Here is a 20,335-nt window from a genome sequence, read left to right on the forward strand (position 1 = left end):
GGTTACAATTTTAATATCACAGATCCCTATGGATCACACAGGTTGTAATCCTTTGAAACATATGTAGGAATAAGGTATGCAATTATAACATGCATTTTCTCCAATCCTTAAATTCTTAAATATACTCAAATACCCAAATTTTCAAGGAGTTCCTGCCTTAAAAACAGGAACTAAACCACAGTTATTTTGTGTTCTTTGCTACATTGGTTCCTATTAACCCATTTATTCTATCAGAAGAATTTTTATTCATTAAGATAGAAGAAATACACATAATCGAACGCTGACGAAGGGAAATAACCCTGAAACCCGGGTCCGTTCGTGCTACGATCAAGATGAGTGGGGTAACTTCCCTTGGCAAAACAAACAGGACACAGTAGTGTGTCGATAAGCCAACTGGAGGAGATGTCCTCCTGGGGCTAAAGCAACAGTAACATCCACCCCTAGGGGTCAGCCACACTTAAGTGGCAATACACTTCACTTTATCGTGCAGTTACTGTTAATACTTCATTTAGAGAATTAACATTGCTTATATATATATATATATATATGGAAAAAAGACAAAGTAGAAAATGCTAAAGTACTTTTATAAAGAATATTACAGAACCGGTTTCGATCCTTGAGAACTTTCCAACAGTAAATATGAATAATAGATTTTTTAAAAATTATTGAAAAATTAAATTTTGGTAAATTTTAAAAAAAAGTCTTTTTAAAGACATATTTTTATAGTATTCAAGTAACAGCGGCATTTTTCTTGCTTCTGCCTGTCTCTGTCTCACTTGTTAACTCTTATGGGTTCGAAGGAGGACTATATATATATATATATATATATATATATATATATATATATATATATATATATATATATATATATATATATATACACACACACATAGATGTGCATATTTTGCGTCTGCCAGCGCACCGCTTGGCAATCGTTGTCAGAACGTTACGTCCTCGAAAGCTAGAGGCGTGGTCCGCAAAAGGGGGAACAATAGAATAACTCAAAGGTTTGAAAACAAAGACTAATTAAAGTGTTCAGTCAAATAACTGAAGCAAGTGAAAGGATAAAGGAATAAAAGAATAAAAGTATAAAAGATTGAAGTGAAAGTATATGTGTGCATGTGTGTGTGTGTGTGTGCTAACATCGTTCAATATTATTTAAAGCAGTCGAACAAATTATTTGTCATAAATGGTGTATAATGTAATATATTTTACAATAAATAACCGTGTATTTATGTTTGTATGACTGTTTGTGTGTTCGACGTTAATGCACGAGTATTACCATATCCGTAGGTTAGAGACGTTGTCGCCCTGCTCTGATAACATGGTCAGGTGCTTCAGAAGTTTCATAAAAAACATAGGTTACATTCTTCACAGTACCAGATGAATTCGGAAATATTTCCTGCAATGATAATAATAATAATGATAATAATAATGATGATGATGATAATGATAATAATAATAATAATAATAACAACAACAACAATAACAATAATAATAATAATGATGATAATAATAATAATGATGGTTGTGGTGATGATAATGATGATGATGATGATGATGATGATGATGATGATGATGATGATGATGATGATTACAATCCCATAAAATTGTAATAGGAAGAATCTAGAGCATTCGATCAGTAAGGGTTGTACCTATAATAATTGGTGCCCTGGGAACAGTAATCCGAGGTGTAGACAAATGGCTGAGTGAGATTGAAATAGAATGCCCAGTAGAGCTCCTACAGAAAGTTTGTCGTTTAGTGTCAGCATAGATTATCAGAAGGATGCTAAGCACTTGAAAGACTGCTGAAAACTTGTGGATACATAATGTTACGAGTACTAACTCGTTATCTACATAATCTCTACCAGAAATAAGACCGAACTTGAGACAAACCAAAATAATAATGATAATAATAATACTAATAATAATAACAATAATAGAAGGGGTGAATATCAGTAGAAGACTTCGTGTAGTTAGCTAGAGTAAATATAGACACCTATGTAGATAACAGTGAAGGAAGTTTACTAAGAGTTTCTAGAGTCCCAGCAGGACATAGGGAAACCAAAAAGCCGAATTAAGTTAAAAACCAGAAAAAAGAACAAAAGTTATCTGATTGACAGGAGAAGGCTTTGCATGGTAGATTCACAAAGATATTTGCAGCAAAAAGTAGTAGTGAGACACGGTCATTGTTGCAGAACGGAAGAGAGGAAAAGGAGACAGAAAGTATGTTAGTAGCAGCACAAGGTCAAGCATTAAGGAGTAATGTAGAACGGGAATTATGTAGCAAGCTAGGATTTGATTATACTGATGAATGATATGAACATAAATCCAGTAAAGTACTATAAAGTAAGAAATATAAGATGTTATGGGACTTTTACATTCAGACTAACAGAGTAACAGAAGCTAGAGGGCCTGATTTAGTAGTAGTGGATAAATAGAATAGAAAGTGCCAGATAATTGACTTTACAGTCCCAACTAAGAAAAAATCAATATGAGAGGTATAGAAAACATAGCAAAGTACCAGGACGTAGCCATTGAATTACAAAGACTATGGAAAGTACAGGTAAAATGTATCCCAGTAGTTACAGGCGCATTAGGAACTATCCCTAAAGGTCTGAACAGATGGATAGAGGAAATAGGCATGAAACCCAGTTTAGTACAGCTCCTGGAAACAGTGTAATTAGGAACAACTAGGATAATTAGGAGGGTTCTTGGCATCTAAGTTTATTTGTTGTAGCTAGATGTTAGGAATTTTTCTTTTTCAACAGTCTAATCTGCTGTGATAATAATAATAGTACCAGGCAGTGGCTCCCATGGCTTCTGATCATAATTGATTGGAAGTGTTATGTACATTGTTTTGTCTTGGTATAAAAAGATGGTCTACAGCAAATATTCTGCTCAATACTAGAGGTTTGCTTGTCAGTTGTTTGACCTTAACCAGTCCAGCATGTCCCTTGGTGGCTGACGATATGTGCATCTCTGATCATGAGCAGATGTAGTGGGAGAGCATCATAGCTATGTGTTGAGAGGAATTCTTTGGGGTTTGAATAATTCACCTTTGGAAACATGGGTGTTTTGCTCAACATCCTTAAACGAACCGTATTCAGGGACCTGAGCGGGATGGGCTACTCGACCTGAATAAAATTCAAACTGGGCCCCACCTGCAAGGCCATGCGCTGTTTATCTTGATATGAGATCACCGTGTCGCGTACGTATGGTTGTGATGCATGTGCTTGGTGTACCCTTATCAGACGGGTAGTCATGATGGGTATATTGGGCTTCATATATTTTACCCCAGTGTCACTTTCATGGCATGCACTGCTCTCTCACTCAATAATAATAATAATAATAATGATGATGATGATGCTGATGATGATGATAATAATACTTTCTACTACAGGCACAAAGCCTGAAATTTGTGGGGAGAGGACTAGTCTATTACATCGATCCAAGTATTTCACTGGTACTTAATTTATCGTCCCCATGGTGCCCTTATTTTTAGAATGCCTTAATTTTATTAGATCCTGAAAATAATTACTTATATATATATATATATATACATACATACATACATGCATACATACATGCACACATACGCACACACACATACACATATGTATTTATGCCATTTTCGCCGTTTAGAGGATACCCACATGCCATAAGAAGTACTGTGTGTAGAGCTATACCAAGGAAAACCTGCACAGGTATTTTAAAGACAACTTTTAAAGACACACTTAAAAAGATGTATATCCATACTGATACTTGGGAAGATCATGCATTAGATGAGTAGCTTTGGAGGAATGTGAATCCCTGCTTTTAAAGAATTCGAGAACATCTGGGTTGTATACACAGGATCGAAACGTGCTGGTAAATGTATATGCAGGAGATGCGAATCGTCTCCCTGTGAAGTGTTCAATTGAGTCTCTTTCGTCTGGCCAGTGAGGTTCAGCCTGTTTCTCAAAGGCAGAATTATTCACCCACAAACGTTGTCACAGAGCAAGACCCGTCTATCAATTTGATATCCTGTATCATCTTTCATTCTTAGAATAAAATGAGTCCAAAGAGTGGCCTTGCTCTCCTCCTGCTACCGCTATTGTTATGTCTCCGCCTCCAGTTTCTGCACAGATTAATACGCTCACTCCTTCCCAAAACATAAGCCCTCTGGAACTTTCCCTCTGCTCATGTCTCTTCTTAAGATTTACAATCAGTAAAGATTCAACTTGAATCTGAATTGCATCTAATAAATCCAGTGTGGAAGCGGCAGCGAAGGCCACAGGCCCATAGGCACTGTCTCTTTCTTCCAAACACATGTACCCTTGATGCAATTCTCAGGCCCAAATAGCGTCACACAATATTACAAATTTGCACCATTGAAAATATGTTACAATCCAGACAGCAAGTTAGAAATAAGACTAAACCCCATTTCTTGATTGTTACTTCATTTATCGACTCTGAAATTATAAAAGACAAAATTGACTTTGGCAGGAATTGAACTCAGAACGCAAAGAATTGAGACATAAACAGCAAAACATTCTATCCGATGCAATAACAGTTACGTCAATTCGCCTACTTTCTAAATTAATTACTCCATAATCAACAAGACGATTATGACGTAACAACGAGCGCTTATTGAATATCTTTTCACTTTTCACTTCTCTTAGCTATCCAATTGACGTGAAAATCAAATTCTTATCGAAATTATATAAATTATTGATTGATTCTTTGAATTAATTGATACATCGATCTCGTTGAATTGGAATTGTTACTTGAACAATGCCAAGCAAAATCAAGGAATTATTCAGCCGCTGTATTTGCATACCTGACGGCGAAATTGTCTTTACAGATTTCCATAAGATTTTATTTCCTGATATGCCAGAATATGACCCCAAAACAATTTTTGCTCCCCAAAAACTTAAATTCCATGATTGCCCCGAAGAGAAACCAATTTTCACCATAGATCACCATAACGTCAAACGCCATTTCATTGTCGAAGACATAAGTTGGTTAACATTGCAAACTTTTCCTGATCCAGATATTACTGAAATAGAACTGCCTAAAGTTATCTCAAACGAATGGAAACCAGAAAAAGCCAAAGTATTTTGCCCCAGCCGCAAGAGGGGCCCACTTAAACGGTAAAGATTGAAGTTTTCTCAATTATAACCAACGCAGCTATACACAAACACAACACATATCGCATACAAATTCACGTTAACAAAACCGTACAGTACACACACAACACACATATATACACACACATACACACATACACACTCATACAAACTTACACATACACACACACACACATACACACTAATTTCACACACACACATACACACACACACATACACACACACATACACACACACATATACACACACATACACACACACACTCAGCTCACACACATACACACACTCATTTCACACATACACACACATATACAGGTTGTCCACAAAGTCTGGGTACATGGAGTAAATAAAATCATAACATAAACAATTAAATATAAGAAATAATGATTTCTTAAAGTATGTGTTAATCCTCATGTGGGTACATGGAGTAAATAAAATCATAGTATAAACAATTAAATATAAGAAAATAATAATTTCTTAAAGTATGTGGCAATCTCATGTACCCACACTTGGGGATACCCTGTAGATACACACACACACTCTGCATACCTTACGACAATACAATACAGTAATCCCTCGACTATCGCGGTTGTTACATTCCAAAAACCCCAGTGATAAGTGAAAATCCGCAAAGCAAAAACAAAAGTGTGCTCTGTTTTTTAGCTTTAGCTTAGAGCTGTGGCCATGCTGGTGCACTGCCGTTTTGCTACACTGTTATTATTGAGAGCCTCCTTTGATATGTAGCATTTGATGAATAAGGGCGTCTGATGTCACTACCTTCATTTGCACCTCTTGCAGTGAGGTAGGTTCGTCTGGGACGCGCTCGACAGGAAGACGTCCAGTTTTCATCTGAAAACACCTACATCCACTTTGTGTAGGTCCTTCAGGCTCTTTGGCAGAATATTAAAAAGCTGTGGGCCCCTGGAACCCAGACTATTGCAGTGACTGGTCCTGAAGCGCGATGGCATTGTTGGGATCTTTGATACTGTGCAGTGTCGAGCCGTTCTGGCATTGGTGTAGCTTTCAATGCCAAAATTTGGCACAATCCCTTCCAGGATCTTCTAGATGTTTATTACTGAATACCTCTCCCGCCTTCGCTTCAGGGAGTAGAGTCTTAACTGTTTCAACCTTTCCCATTAGCTGAGTTGTTGCAATGAGACGATCTTCTCCATGAAGCTTCACTGGATTCCTTTAAGTTCCGCTGTTAATTTTACACTGTTGGTTGACCATAGCTGGGAACAGTAATCCAGGCGGCTAAGGAAGAATGACCTCCAGAGAACCATCATGGTTTCCTTCTCTCTGGAACATTGTCAGGATTTATCCAGCCAGTCGTCTGCACTATGTTACCATCCTGGCAATGTGCATTTGGAAAGAGGTATCATCACTCATGTCGATACCAAAGTCCCTCACGGATTTAGACTCTGGGATTGTAGTCCCCTCTGGACCAGTGTACCCTGTAAGTTTTATATTCAGTTTTGGACGCTGGTAGCGCAGGGCTTGAGATTTTTCAACAGTAAACTGCATATTATTGTCCTGAGTTCATCAGCGAATTGAGTCCAATTCCTGCTGCAGGTGTGCAGCATTGCTGGTGTTCTGTATTTCTTGCGAGACTTTCGTATCGTCTGCGTAGCTAGCAAGGGTGGCTATCCGGGCAGCTGAGGGCATATCTGAAAAGGCCACTATGAAAAGTAATGGTCCCAAGTCAGTGCCCTGTGGAACACCGCTCATTATTTGTGTTTTCTTCGAAGTGGCTCCATTGGCCACTACTGCCTGACTCCTATCTTTCAAAAAGTCATGTAGCCGCTCTTCAAGTTTTCCAGCTATGCCAAGATCACGCAGTTTGTGGCATATCATACCATGATCCACTTTATTAAAAACTTTTGCAAAATCAAGGTATATTACTCCCACATTTGATTTGCGGAGTAACTGCCTCAACACCCAGTCATCGTGCTGTAAGAGCTGGATCTGGCAGCTCCTACCTGGTCGAAACCATGCTGGGTATTACTCAGCAAGTTGTTTTCTTCAAGGAATGCGATTAGATTCCCTCTAACTATCCGTTTCATGCCTTTGCTGATGTGTGAAGTAAAAGAGATAGGCTTATAGTTTTTGGCATCTGCTCTGCTTCCTCCTTTATGGATTGGGCATATTATTCCCTCCGTCGGTTTGCTTCGCAACCTGCCATTTGCAGGAAAACTCTGGAAGAGAATCTGTAGTGGTTTCGCCAGGGCACGCTTACACGGTTTGAGGAGGATTGCAGGGAAACCATAAGGACCAGCAGTTGAGTTTGCGTCCACATCTATGGTTAGTAGCATATCTTCTTCGCTAATGTCGGTGTAATCCATCGTAACTGCCTCGCTGGTTATAGGTGAAGTGGCAAAGAAATCCACTGGTTCGTTCACTTTCTCTTTTCCAATGGGGTGGTAAAGACACTTTTGAAGTCATTCAGTACCTCACTAATCTTGGACTATCTGTGAGGGAGCCATCCATTTGGAAGAGGGGTCCTATTTTGCGGCGTCCTGAGGCTGTTTTATTTGCCGTATTGACTTAATGTTTTTTATAACCCAGGCTTCTTTGTCTGCTCTCTCCCTCACATAGCATTGTATGTTCAACTCTGTATGAACTCTTGTGATAACATACACGCAACCACATCAACACCTGGTACTGAATATATATTCCCATTACGGGTCCATACATAGACAGCTCTATTATGTTGTGATCCGTACCTAAAGTCGTCGTCACTTTTACATCATGAACGATGTCCATATTGTTTGTGAAGCAGAGATCTAAAATGTAATTTGCCCTAGTTGGTCTGAGCGCCACTTGCTCTATGAATAGAGCATCGGTGAGGTTGAGCAGGGACTCCATCTGTGCTTGTTTGCAATGAGTTATTCTTGAGGGCATGAGGCTTTTGGGGCCATTTGACATTGGGGATGTTGAAATCACCCATAAGAAATACGCTCACATGGTGTTCCAGTTTCAGGAGGATTTCTTTAATTCTTATGAGGCAATCTTCAAATTAGCCTATGTGGTGTGGAGCATCTGGTGGGCGATATGTATTACATATGACTATATTATATTGTCTTATGTATACAATTAGAGCGTCAGATACTGAATTTGAGTATGACAGTAAGACCTGGGGTGTGAGGTCTTCACGGATGGATACAGCAACTCCACTGTTCGCAGTATGGTGTAATATTTTGGTACGTGTACTTCTGTATCCTCTATATCAGGGTCCAGATGAGTTTCCATGAGTGCTATGTTTAGGGTTTGATTGCGTGCAGCAAGGTCGCTTAGGAAAAAATGTTTACCTTTGTTGTTGTGAATCAACAGGACTCCGATATTTAGTAAAAAAAAAACTATATTAAAAAAAATAATTTTTTATAATTTGCATATATTTATTTTATTATAAAAGCAAAACACCACGAAGGAATCGAAAGCTTATATAATAAACCGCAATATGGCGAGGGGTTACTGTACATATGTTGAAATGTTCTAAGTTAAATATAAAGGTTTTGTATTGTGCAAAAATTAAGTTAAGAATAATTTTGAGTAAATAAAACTTCGACTCAAAGAACGGCACCAAAGATCTGTTTGTTAGAAACAGGATTTCAAAGAGGATAGACGACTCATCCCCTTTCTTCCTCTCTTTCTTCTTCTTACTCATTCTTCTTCTTCTTCTTCTTCTTCTTCTTCTTCTTCTTCTTCTTCTTCTTCTTCTTCTTCTTCTTCTTCTTCTTCTTCTTCTCCGTTTCTTCCTCCTCCTCCCCCTCCTCCTCGTGCTTATTCTTCTCCATGTTATTGTTGTTCTTGATGTCAGCGCAGGACATCCTGAGTCAAGATGGTCTATTGCTTCATCAATCGTATCGCAGAATCTGCATTTAAGGTTAGAACCGTTTTCATGAACGTTAGGCTGGTAGATTTTGGTAAGTAGGGAGGTGTCGATCAAAAGGGATCGTAGGAAGGAAAAAAGGGGCGAGTTCGATCAAAAGGGATAAAAAAAATAGCGATCAATAGGGATCGTGTATCACAGTAATGTTCTCGTGTAAAAAGGGGAGGAAAGAAAAGCCTACGGAAAAGACCACGCTGCCAATATGAAATCTTCAGTCTCTGCAAAAAGGCAAAAAGTCTTGAGTTTTTCAGCAAACTGATGGGTTTTCGTGGGGAGTCATGCGTCAGGCATTCGATAAAGGTGGCCTGAGCAACTGACTTGCGCTCTCTTCAGCAGTGCCCAAATGCTTGACAGATCAACTCGAGCGAAGATCTGTCTGGGACTGCCAAGTGATTTTCGACAGCTTTCTCATCCAGTTGATGTAGAAGCGGTTTAGCTTTCTGTGCGTGGTGTTCGTAAAGTGTCAAAGACTCACAGGTCTACAGTAGCCTAGGAAGTAGGCTACTCTTCTCTCCCGACATTGATTCACGTAGCGGTCCTGAATGTTGAGCTTCTCTTGACGGTCGTGCGTCGACTTCATCGTCAATGTGACAGAGAGAGAGAGAGAGAGAGAGAAAGAGAGATGATAGATGTATCTGTCTATTTATCTATCATTTATTTATCTATCTATCTCTACCTATCTATATCTACCTACCTATCTATATCTAACTACCTATCTATATCTACCTACCTATCTTTTGCCATATCTATCTATCTATCTATCTATCTATCTATCTATCTATCTATCTATCTATCTATCTATCTATCTATGTACCACTTGAAAAGGAGGATGAGGATAGACAGGAAAGTGTTGTCGAATGAAAGTTTCAATAAAAAATGGGTAAATGTGGCAAGAATGGTAAGAATGAAAGACGACACCATTTTAAGCATAGACTTGTAACAAAAAGAGACAAAAAGAGAGAAGGTACTTACTTTCATGTACCTTTAAAAAAAAAAGCCTGAGGTGACCGTGGTCTTTTCCGTAGGCTTTTCTCTCCACGGATAAACCTAATCTGTTCCCCGTTTTTTTACATTGACTGTGATACACGATCCTTATTGATCGCCCCACCCTTCCTTTTTTTTTTCTCCCGCGATCCCTTTTGATCGAAATTATCCCCCCCTTTCTCCGCCAAAGAAAAGCTCTACATTGTAATTTGTCCATTTTCTGTATTTAGCCCTGTGTGGCTATAATAAAAAGCTATCTCTCTTTCTGTCTATCTATCTATCTATCTATCTATCTATCTATCTATCTATCTATCTATCTATCTATCTAGACTCGGTTGATAGACCGACTAACGCGTGTGGGACGAGTCGGTCTATCAACCGAGTCTATCGTGAATATTGTCGCGCCTCCTTCCTTTAAACGGGAAGGAAGAGCTATTTTCATCGTACTTGTGGCTATGGCGAAAGAATGTGTATGGTGGACGCGTCTGAAAGGTCTAGAGACAAAGACTTTCACTCTCTGGGCAATCTCTCATCAACTTCTTCAAGTATCACCTGAAGAGGAAGCTGAGAGTAGAAAGGGAAGTCTTGTCTAATGAATGCTTCAAAAAAAGATGGGTGAATGTAGCAAGGATGGCACGTGTGAATGACGGAGCTACCTTGAGCATAACACTATAAAGGAGTAAAAAAAAATCCAGAAAAGAAACAAAAAGGCAAAAGAGAGTCACTTACTGTTGACAACATTGACCAAGGTTACCGTGGTCTTTTCCGTAGGCTTTTCTTTCCTCCCCTTTTTACACGAGAACATTACTGTGATACACGATCCCTATTGATCGCTATTTTTTTTATCCCTTTTGATCGAACTCGCCCCTTTTTTCCTTCCTACGATCCCTTTTGATCGACACCTCCCTACTTCCTTTTTTTTTCTCCCTTCTCCCTCTCAAAAAGAAAAGCTCTACATTGTATTTGTCCCATCTCTGTTGAGCCCTGTGTGGCTAATAAAAGAAATGTATCTATCTATCTATCTATCTATCTATCTATCTATCTATCTATCTATCTATCTATCTATCTATCTATCTATGCGCTGAGACTGCGACATCTCCGACGCTTCATAGACGACGGTGAACAGGTGTGGTCGCCGTTTATGCGGCGCGCTTTCTCGCAGCTCGTCTCCTTAGCCGAACTGCAGTCGTGGATTAAACAGAGACCTAGGCTAGACGAATGGCACCGCGAGTGTCGCGTTGCTCTCAAGCAAATCTGCCGTCCGGGACCAATCTCGTGCAACTTTGATTCCACAAAAGCGTTCTCTAGAGGATTAGTGGAGGGGAGGTCGACGACGATCTCGGGCAGAATCTGGGCGTCGACGAGAAACACCTGACCCGCCTGTTCAGGACAACTTTCGGGTCGGGACCTTTGGACAACCACCAGAGATCCTTGGCCTGGCAGTGCTATCGAGAAGCATTACCCGTTCGGGATAAGCTGTACAGGCACGGTTCGAGACACACCGGACCGACCTGCCCGAGATGCGGCCAGAGCGACGAAACCGTTCTGCACGCACTCGTGCAGTGTCCAAAGATTTCCGACCTGTGGGCTTATGCCGAACGGCTGCTATCGCGTGTGGGACGAGTCCGCCTGTCAGCCGAGTCTATTGTGCAGATTGCTCCGCCACCGTCCCTCAGCAGGGAAGGCAAGGCAGTGTTCATCATACTGGTGACCATGGTGAAAGAATGTGTGTGGTGGACCCGAGCGAAAGGATTAGAGACGAAAACCTACCTCTCTGGCCAATCGCTCATCAACTTTTTCAAGTATCACTTGAAAAGGAAGGTGAGAATAGAGAGGCAGGTTTTGTCTCGTGAAAGTTTCATTAAAAGGTGGGTGAATGTAGCAAAGATGGTGCGTGCGAGAGACGATACCTCTTTGAGCATGATCCTATAAATCGAGATAAATAAAAAAATGAGAGAGAGAGCACTTTGCTCTCATGTGTCTATTCCCTGCTGAGGTTACCGTGGTCTTTTCCGTAGGCTTTTCTCTCCATGGATAAACCTAATGTTACCCCATTTTACACTATTGGCATTTTCTGTGATATACGATACCTTTTTTTTTTTTTGCCCCTACCGATCCCTTTTGATCGGATTTTTTATTTTTATTTTATCTTTTTTTATTTTTAAAGAAAAGCTCTACAGTTGTATTTGTCCCCTCTGTGTGCAGCCCTGTGTGGCTAATAAAAGAAAGATATCTATCTAAACTTTCTATCTATCTAAACTTTCTCTCTCTCTCTCTCTCTATCTATCTATCTATCTATCTATCTATCTATCTATCTATCTATCTAAACTTTCTATCTTTTTATCTATCTATCTATCTATCTATCTATCTATCTATCTATCTATCTATCTATCTATCTATCTAAACTTTCTATCTATCTATCTATCTATCTATCTATCTATCTATCTATCTATCTATCTATTTATCTATCTATCTATCTATCTATCTATCTATCTATCTATCTATCTATCTATCTATCTATCTATCTATCTATCTACCTACCTACCTACCTATCTCTCTATCTATCTATTTATCTTCCCATGTACAACCCAATTCTTTGACTAAACATAAAAATATTTTCGTTTTCAGCCTAACTAGAGCCGTCCGTAGATTCCTGCGCCGACGCGGATTTATAATGTGGTTTTATTAAGGAATTAGACATGAAGACGTAAAGTAAGAAATCTCCCATCTTTCTTTCAAACTTTCTTTTATTTGTTTCAGTTACTGAACTACGGCCATCCTGAGGCACCACCTTCAAAGGCTTGGTCGACCAAATCCACCCCAGTGTATATTTTTTTATGTCTGGTACTTACTCTATCGGTACCTTTCGCCGAACCGCTTTGTTATGGGGACATAACAAACCAATATCGGTTGTCAAGCGGTTGGGACGCAAACAAAAGCAGATACACTCTCTCACACACACACATGGGCGCATACACACTTACATACTCACACGCACACTCACACAAACGCAGTCACACAGACACACACAGACACTCAGGCAGACAGAAACACACACACACACACGCACACACACACACACATACACACACACACACACACACACACACACACACACACACACACACACACAGACAAGTGACGAGCTTCCATGCAGTATCCGTCTGCAAACTCCTCTCACAAGGCGTTGCTTGACCTGATGCCACAGTAGAAGAGGCAGCCAAGGTGTTCCGCAGTAGGACTGAACCGAAAGCCACTCGGTTGCAAAGCGACCCCCTTAATCTCACACCCTATCCCTTTAAAGCACTTATAATCCCTATTTTTTGTTATATATAAGAACTGAAATAATTTTGTGGGGTCCCAGAATAACTTCGTCCACACTCCATTCCTTACAAATTTTACAAACTTTCTAGGGTTCAATCCATAGAGATGCTCCCTCACAAACTTTTATTTTTCATTAGAAATATCGCAACCCCAGTTTATTTGTGGAAAAGAATTTTTTGGATAAACTTATTGTTTTGGTTTTTTCTTGTTGATTTCCAGACTCAGAAAACATTTCTGAATTAGATTTGATCTAAAATACTAAACATATTAAGAATTAGAGCCCAGAAATGAGGATAACATAAAAAAAACTAAGTGACATGCGGGATTTCTAAATCAAAGTCTGTCATTAAGAATGAATTAGACGTGGAGGATGTAAGTATAAATGTTATATTGATTAGACAACCACCGCTGCGGCCACAGCCGCCACTACCACCACCACCACCACCACCACCACCACCACCACCACCACCACCACCACCACCACCACCACCACAACAACAACAACAACAAGAACAACAGCAACAACAACAACAACAACAACAACAACAACAACACATCAACAAACACCACACATGTCTACAACTACACAGCTCAACACACACCACCTTAGTACAAAATCTACAACATCTATTGAAGTTTCAATAAGAAAATAAGTTATAAAATCTGAAACTGCAATAATTAAAATGAAGGAATTTGTTTCTGTCTTTTCTCTCTTCATAGTGTTTTTTTTCTTCGTTTTCTTCCAGATTACAACCATAAAGCAGTGTTTATACATCTACTAAAGCAAGTGTGATATATCCTAGGATCATCGGATTCTTCTCATGACCACCTTCACGGTAATATGTGACTTTCATTGTCACACGATAGTGAATTCACTGAGAATGATGTTGACCAAAAACTGAAGGAAAAATGACGCTAATTACGATACAATTTATTATATTAAAAGAACAACAGTGGAGAAAATATTTGTTGAAGAGAGTGAAAAGTTAAATGATAACAGAGAACTGTTATAGCAATGATAAAACCATGTGTACAAACAAAAGATCTAAAAGAAACATTGATAACAGTTATATAAAAGGCTAATGTCGAGATAACAGACTGTAGCTATAAGAACAACGTGTAGCAGTGAGATAAAAATAACAGAAAAGAAGAACGATGCAGGGTTTAATGATAACAACTCTAAAATTGAGATCTTGAGAGATGGAAGGAGACAGAAATATTGGAAAGGAGAGAAAAGAACTCTATGAACAGATATTGATATTATAACAATATTTTATGAGGAGTAATATAACATGGTGTAGATAGGTATTACAAACTCCTGTTAAATATAACAAAGTGCAAATTGATAACATTCGCCTCGTGCTAAATGCAACGCCTTATAACATCTTCCTTTAAACATAATAGTGATATGAGAGACATACTTTTATAACCTCCAGCTGCTGTTAAATACTGGGTGTAAGTTAGTAACCCTTCACTCTTGTTCAATGTAAACAAGGTGTAACTGTATAACATCAAAGCCTGGCTGTCTGCAACAAGGTGTTAATCGAAAGCAGTCAACTGTTGTTAAATATAACAATGAGTAAATGGCTGCGAGTGTTGCAGGATAAATAGTTCTACAGCTAACCAACAAATATAGAAGCGAAATCCCTCTCAAATAACATCTAAAAAGAAGGCCACATTAAGGAGTGAAGTCTGGGCTCTACTGAAATGATGAGTGTGGCTGGCATGGCTTGTATCACAGCTAGGTCTTCTGGGCTAGGGATTGATTTCGAGGGCTAAACAACCTACAGTCAAGTTGTAGGGCTAACTCCCCATCTCCCTTCACCCGTAACCCCACTAACACCACTAACGTCCTCTCCCCTTACTATTAACCCTACTAACACTACTAACAACCCTACAGCTTATTGTAGATGTTGTTTTAGTAGAGATCAACCCTGTCACATGTTGGCTGACCTTGATCAAAGTTGTTCCAATCTCATTTATCCTGACAGTATATGTCAGGCTACATTGATTAATTAATGCCCTTTCTTAATTAGCGAGTGATTGGCTGCGATTTCAACGACAGCATATAAAGCTTCAATAATTGGTCAGAATATATCTTTTAATGTTTAAACTAACATAGGAACACTCCGTAACACCACGTTCCAAATAAATATATGAAAGACCACATATTTAACACCGAGAATCCACGGAACATAGCAAGGAGTAGACGTACATAGGATATGAAGCTCCTGTAACATCCAGTTTTTGTTAAAGATGACATATTCATATCATGTGACTCTTGCTAACAACATGAAGAGTACCCCTAACAAGCAGCGACAATATGGAGGAAATATTTTGTACAACAACAGCCAGGAATTGTTCACCACAATATGAAGGCAATATTTCGTGCAGCAACAAACAGCGATTGTTCGCCATAACACGAAAGCAATATTTCGAGCAGTAACAAACAGCAACAGTTAGTCATAACACGAAGGCAATATTTCGTACACCAACAGCCAGGAATTGTTCGCCATAACATAAAGGCAATATTTCGTGCTCCAACAGACAGCAATTGTTCGCCATAACATGAAAGTAATATTTCGTGCTCCAACAGACAGCAATTGTTTACCATAATACGAAGGCAATATTTCGTGCTTCAATAGACAGCAATTGTTCGCCATAAAATGAAAGCAATATTTCTACACCAACATTGAGCAATTGTTCACCATAACAACGACGCAGTATTCATATTGAGTTTAACTTGGGCAAAAAACTAACATATTTTAGAATTGAAATTTCCATCTCCTCTGAAAATAAACATAAGTATACATATGCAACCAGTTTATGCTGTAAATAATCTTTAATATTAATACTATAACAGCAATAAATGTTTCTGCGTTAACTTAGAGGGTGTTTATAACACCTTGCCATGTACTGAAGATCCTACATACAGCATTTATTACAACAAGCCCTGATTTATACACCTCACTGACTTTACAATATCGACTCGCTGCTAAAATTAATTTAACTACATCAACACATTGTTACAGTTATCAATAACATGAAGGCTACATAAATTATATCTAACAATGAAATGTTGTGCACATTTAACATGGAGACTTCAATTCTAACATCCATCTCTTGTTAGCAACAACATGGAGACTACTTGTCACATTCAGTTCTTGTAGCTACACCAACACATTACCAGCTACTGTTATCAATAGCGAGAAGGCTACATGTACAGTACCCAGCTGTTGTTCACAATAACATGGATACTTTAAACACTCCGTCCCAGGGCTAATACCTAACAACAACCAGCGTCATTTAAAAGTAACATTGATATACTTCATTAACAGCCATTGGTCTGCTAAATATAACATGGTCAACTATCATAAACAATCCCCTCCTTCGGAGAGAATATTGGATAGCTTTTGCAACAACAACAACGCCTACAACAATCTCCTGAAGGATGTAAGAATATCACTGTATGAACCATCTATTACAAAATAACTTTGTGACTATTTTCAACATCAAACTCCTCCAACTGACAACATCGAAACTTTTCAAGAACCAGGATTGGGCTACCAGTTTCTTGCAGACTTTTATTAAGACCAAATTCCATGAAAAACAACAAAGATTATACTTCAGTGTCTTACAAACAATAATGAAATCTAAAAGATCTATTTCTTCCCGCAAATAACATCAAGACAATAAAATACTTCTTTTGGTATGAATAATGTGATCGAAGCTACAACCATCAACATTCGATCTCACATAATACAGTAGAGATAATAATGACCACTATCTCCTGATCTAAATATTGCAGTGGAGACTATACCAATTATATCCTGATCGCAACTACTTCGAACAGACTTTAACAATCAGGTCTTGGTTATATATACACTGTCAAGCGTATGACATCAATTTTAGGGTCGTAACAACAGTGTGCAAATTATAGCATCAATCACGTGGTCATAACTACATTGTACAGACAATACCATCTATCTTTTGATCATAATTGTATTCTAGAGACCTTAACATCTATTCTTGCGATCGTATTTACATTTTAAGGACTAAAACAACCATCTCCTGCAATACCTGTACATAATGTATATACGTTTGTTCTACTGGTTGAGTTACTTCAACCATATTCCAACTCCTTTTTCAAGTTGAGTTATTTTATAGTGTATACACGTTTGTTCTACTGGTTGAGTTACTTCAACCATATTCCAACTCCTTTTTCAAGTTGAGTTATTTTATAGTGTATACACGTTTGTTCTACTGGTTGAGTTACTTCAACCATATTCCAACTCCTTTTTCAAGTTGAGTTATTTTATAGTGTATACACGTTTGTTCTACTGGTTGAGTTACTTCAACCATATTCCAACTCCTTTTTCAAGTTGAGTTATTTTATAGTGTATACACGTTTGTTCTACTGGTTGAGTTACTTCAACCATATTCCAACTCCTTTTTCAAGTTGAGTTATTTTATAGTGTATACACGTTTGTTCTACTGGTTGAGTTACTTCAACCATATTCCAACTCCTTTTTCAAGTTGAGTTATTTTATAGTGTATATACGTTTGTTCTACTGGTTGAGTTACTTGAACAATATTCCAACTCCTTTTCTAAGTTGAGTTATTTTTACAGTATTGTTACTTAGTAACCACAGTTAAATACTTTTTTTTATTATATTGTTCATTGTTCTTTTTCAAAAATAAAAATTTTAAAATTTCTAGTTTACGCTTCCTTGTTCTTTTTCAAAAATAAAATTTTTTAAATTTCTAGTTTACGCTTCCTTTTGTCAATGTTTAATTGAGAAAAAAAAAAGTTTTTAAATGACAGTATTTGACTCTTATATTTTATGCCTTTATTATAATTCAGTAACTTCTGTCATGGACAAAATACCGTCATCCTTATCACCAAGCTAACCAAGCGAAGTGGTTTTTGTTCTGCAGCACTCCTTCAAGACATCCACTGTTCCTATTGCAAGAAACACACAGAGATAAAAGCCAGATCTTAGAAGAGGAAAAATTATCCAAATACAGGGACAACAAGTTTCTAGCATGAAGTCAGAATAAAAGCACATGAGGACTGAGGAAAACTGAAGATAGATGTTGAAGAAGTGGTTCATGGATGCTCCATTTTGTCATAAAGATTCAAACCGTCTTTGAACAAATTAACAACTTTCACGATCAAAAAATGTTGAGTGGTGAAGTTTTAAGAAAAACAGAAAGTAAAAAACAAAAACATCACCAAGGAAAATCAGCAAAGCCCAACCAACTAAACATATCGTTCGCATTCACACTGTAATGCATTATTAGTAAAATATGTATGATTATACTTGTATAATATATAGTATATTGATATATATTTACATACAAAATATCTTCTTCACAAATGTCGTTCCATTCTATATTGTAAATGGCATGGTAGCGGAACGCATGTAGATTTTTGTTTAGTTATTAATTATTCAGACATCATAGTGCATCTAGGTTAGAGGAATGCAGCAAAAGCAGCTATTACACATCCATGCACACACACATAGACACATGCACACACACATATACACATGCACACACACGCACACACACACAAACAAACAAACAAACATACATACATACATACATACAAACATTCATACATACATACATATATACATACATACATACATACATACATACATACATACATACATACATATATATACATACTTAAATACATACGTACATAAATACATACATACATACAAAAAAAATTTAGTAAAAAAAAAATTTAGCACACAAATACATATGCATGCATCTAGACATGAAAATATATACTTAAAAACGCATCCATAAAACAAACATACAAATCTGCGCATACACTAACACCAAATACTGCACACACACACACACATGCACAAATACCTAGAAGATGTTGATAAAAGTTCCAATGAAGGAGCCTTGAATCTATGTTAGGGTCCGGCTCTTTCTCTATGGACAAGAAATACAGAAATGAAACTGATTGATAACATTCATACACACATACATACATACAAACATACATACATACATACATACATACATACATACATACATACATACATAAGGCTGATAATATCATAAGGCTTGGAAGGCAGTTCCTTCAGCAGCATTCCTTGTGTGATAATCTTGAATACATGCCCAAAGAAGTCGCACGTATTTACTGCAACATAAAATCGGTGAAAGGAAGAGCAAGTTTGAGCGGAAGACCATGCATGGATATGTTAGAAAGAAGAAAGCGCAGAGATGATAGTAACATTGATCCCCAAAGCAGTCTCTCATAGAGCAACACTGAACTATTGAGCAATCTGCAGTTACTTTATCCAAATAACAAGTTCTGGTTTATATCTGTTATTATTGGGGCATTAGGATATGTAACACATAGATTAAATACCAATCCTGAGAGATCAGATTTCTCAAAGCCAGAAATGAGAAAGCTGTTTCGAAGACTACAGATCCAATCTAACATTGAAGATATAAAAATCTCTAGAAATTGCCAGAACTTTATCATTTAAGTATATATGAAACTAAATGAATGAAAATACATACATTAAAAACAAAACATGCCAAGCTATACGTATATATACATACATATGTACATACATACAGACAAACAGACATAAATACATACATAATACATAAATACATACATACATATATACATACATACATAAATACATACAAACGTACATAAATACATACATGCATACATACATACATAAATACGTACATACATAACTACGCACATACATAAATACGTAATACATAAATAGATGCATACATAAATACATACATACATACATACATACATACATACATACATAAATAGATGCATACATAAATACATACATAAATAAATACATACATCAATACATACATAACTACATGCATATATAAATGCATACATAAATACATACATACACACATACATACATACACAAATAGATACACACATACATGCGTAAATACATACACACATACATGCGTAAATACATACACATAT

At 37.6% G+C, this 20,335-nt stretch overlaps 1 protein-coding gene across 1 annotated transcript; it reads left to right on the forward strand.

Moving 5' to 3' along the window:
* The first annotated feature begins 4,640 nt into the window (after positions 1-4,640).
* LOC149133225 (uncharacterized) lies at positions 4,641-18,047 on the forward strand. Its single transcript, XM_089359735.1, has 4 exons — positions 4,641-5,135; positions 12,634-12,717; positions 13,549-13,701; positions 14,076-18,047. Exons 1-2 carry the CDS (start codon positions 4,777-4,779, stop codon positions 12,692-12,694), a joined length of 420 nt encoding a protein of 139 aa, XP_089215861.1. The 5' UTR covers positions 4,641-4,776; the 3' UTR covers positions 12,695-12,717; positions 13,549-13,701; positions 14,076-18,047.
* The last annotated feature ends 2,288 nt before the right edge of the window (positions 18,048-20,335 follow it).

The sequence above is a fragment of the Octopus bimaculoides genome, chromosome 11, assembly GCF_046866305.1.
Source record: "Octopus bimaculoides isolate indiv1 chromosome 11, ASM4686630v1, whole genome shotgun sequence".
Lineage (NCBI taxonomy): Eukaryota > Metazoa > Mollusca > Cephalopoda > Octopoda > Octopodidae > Octopus > Octopus bimaculoides.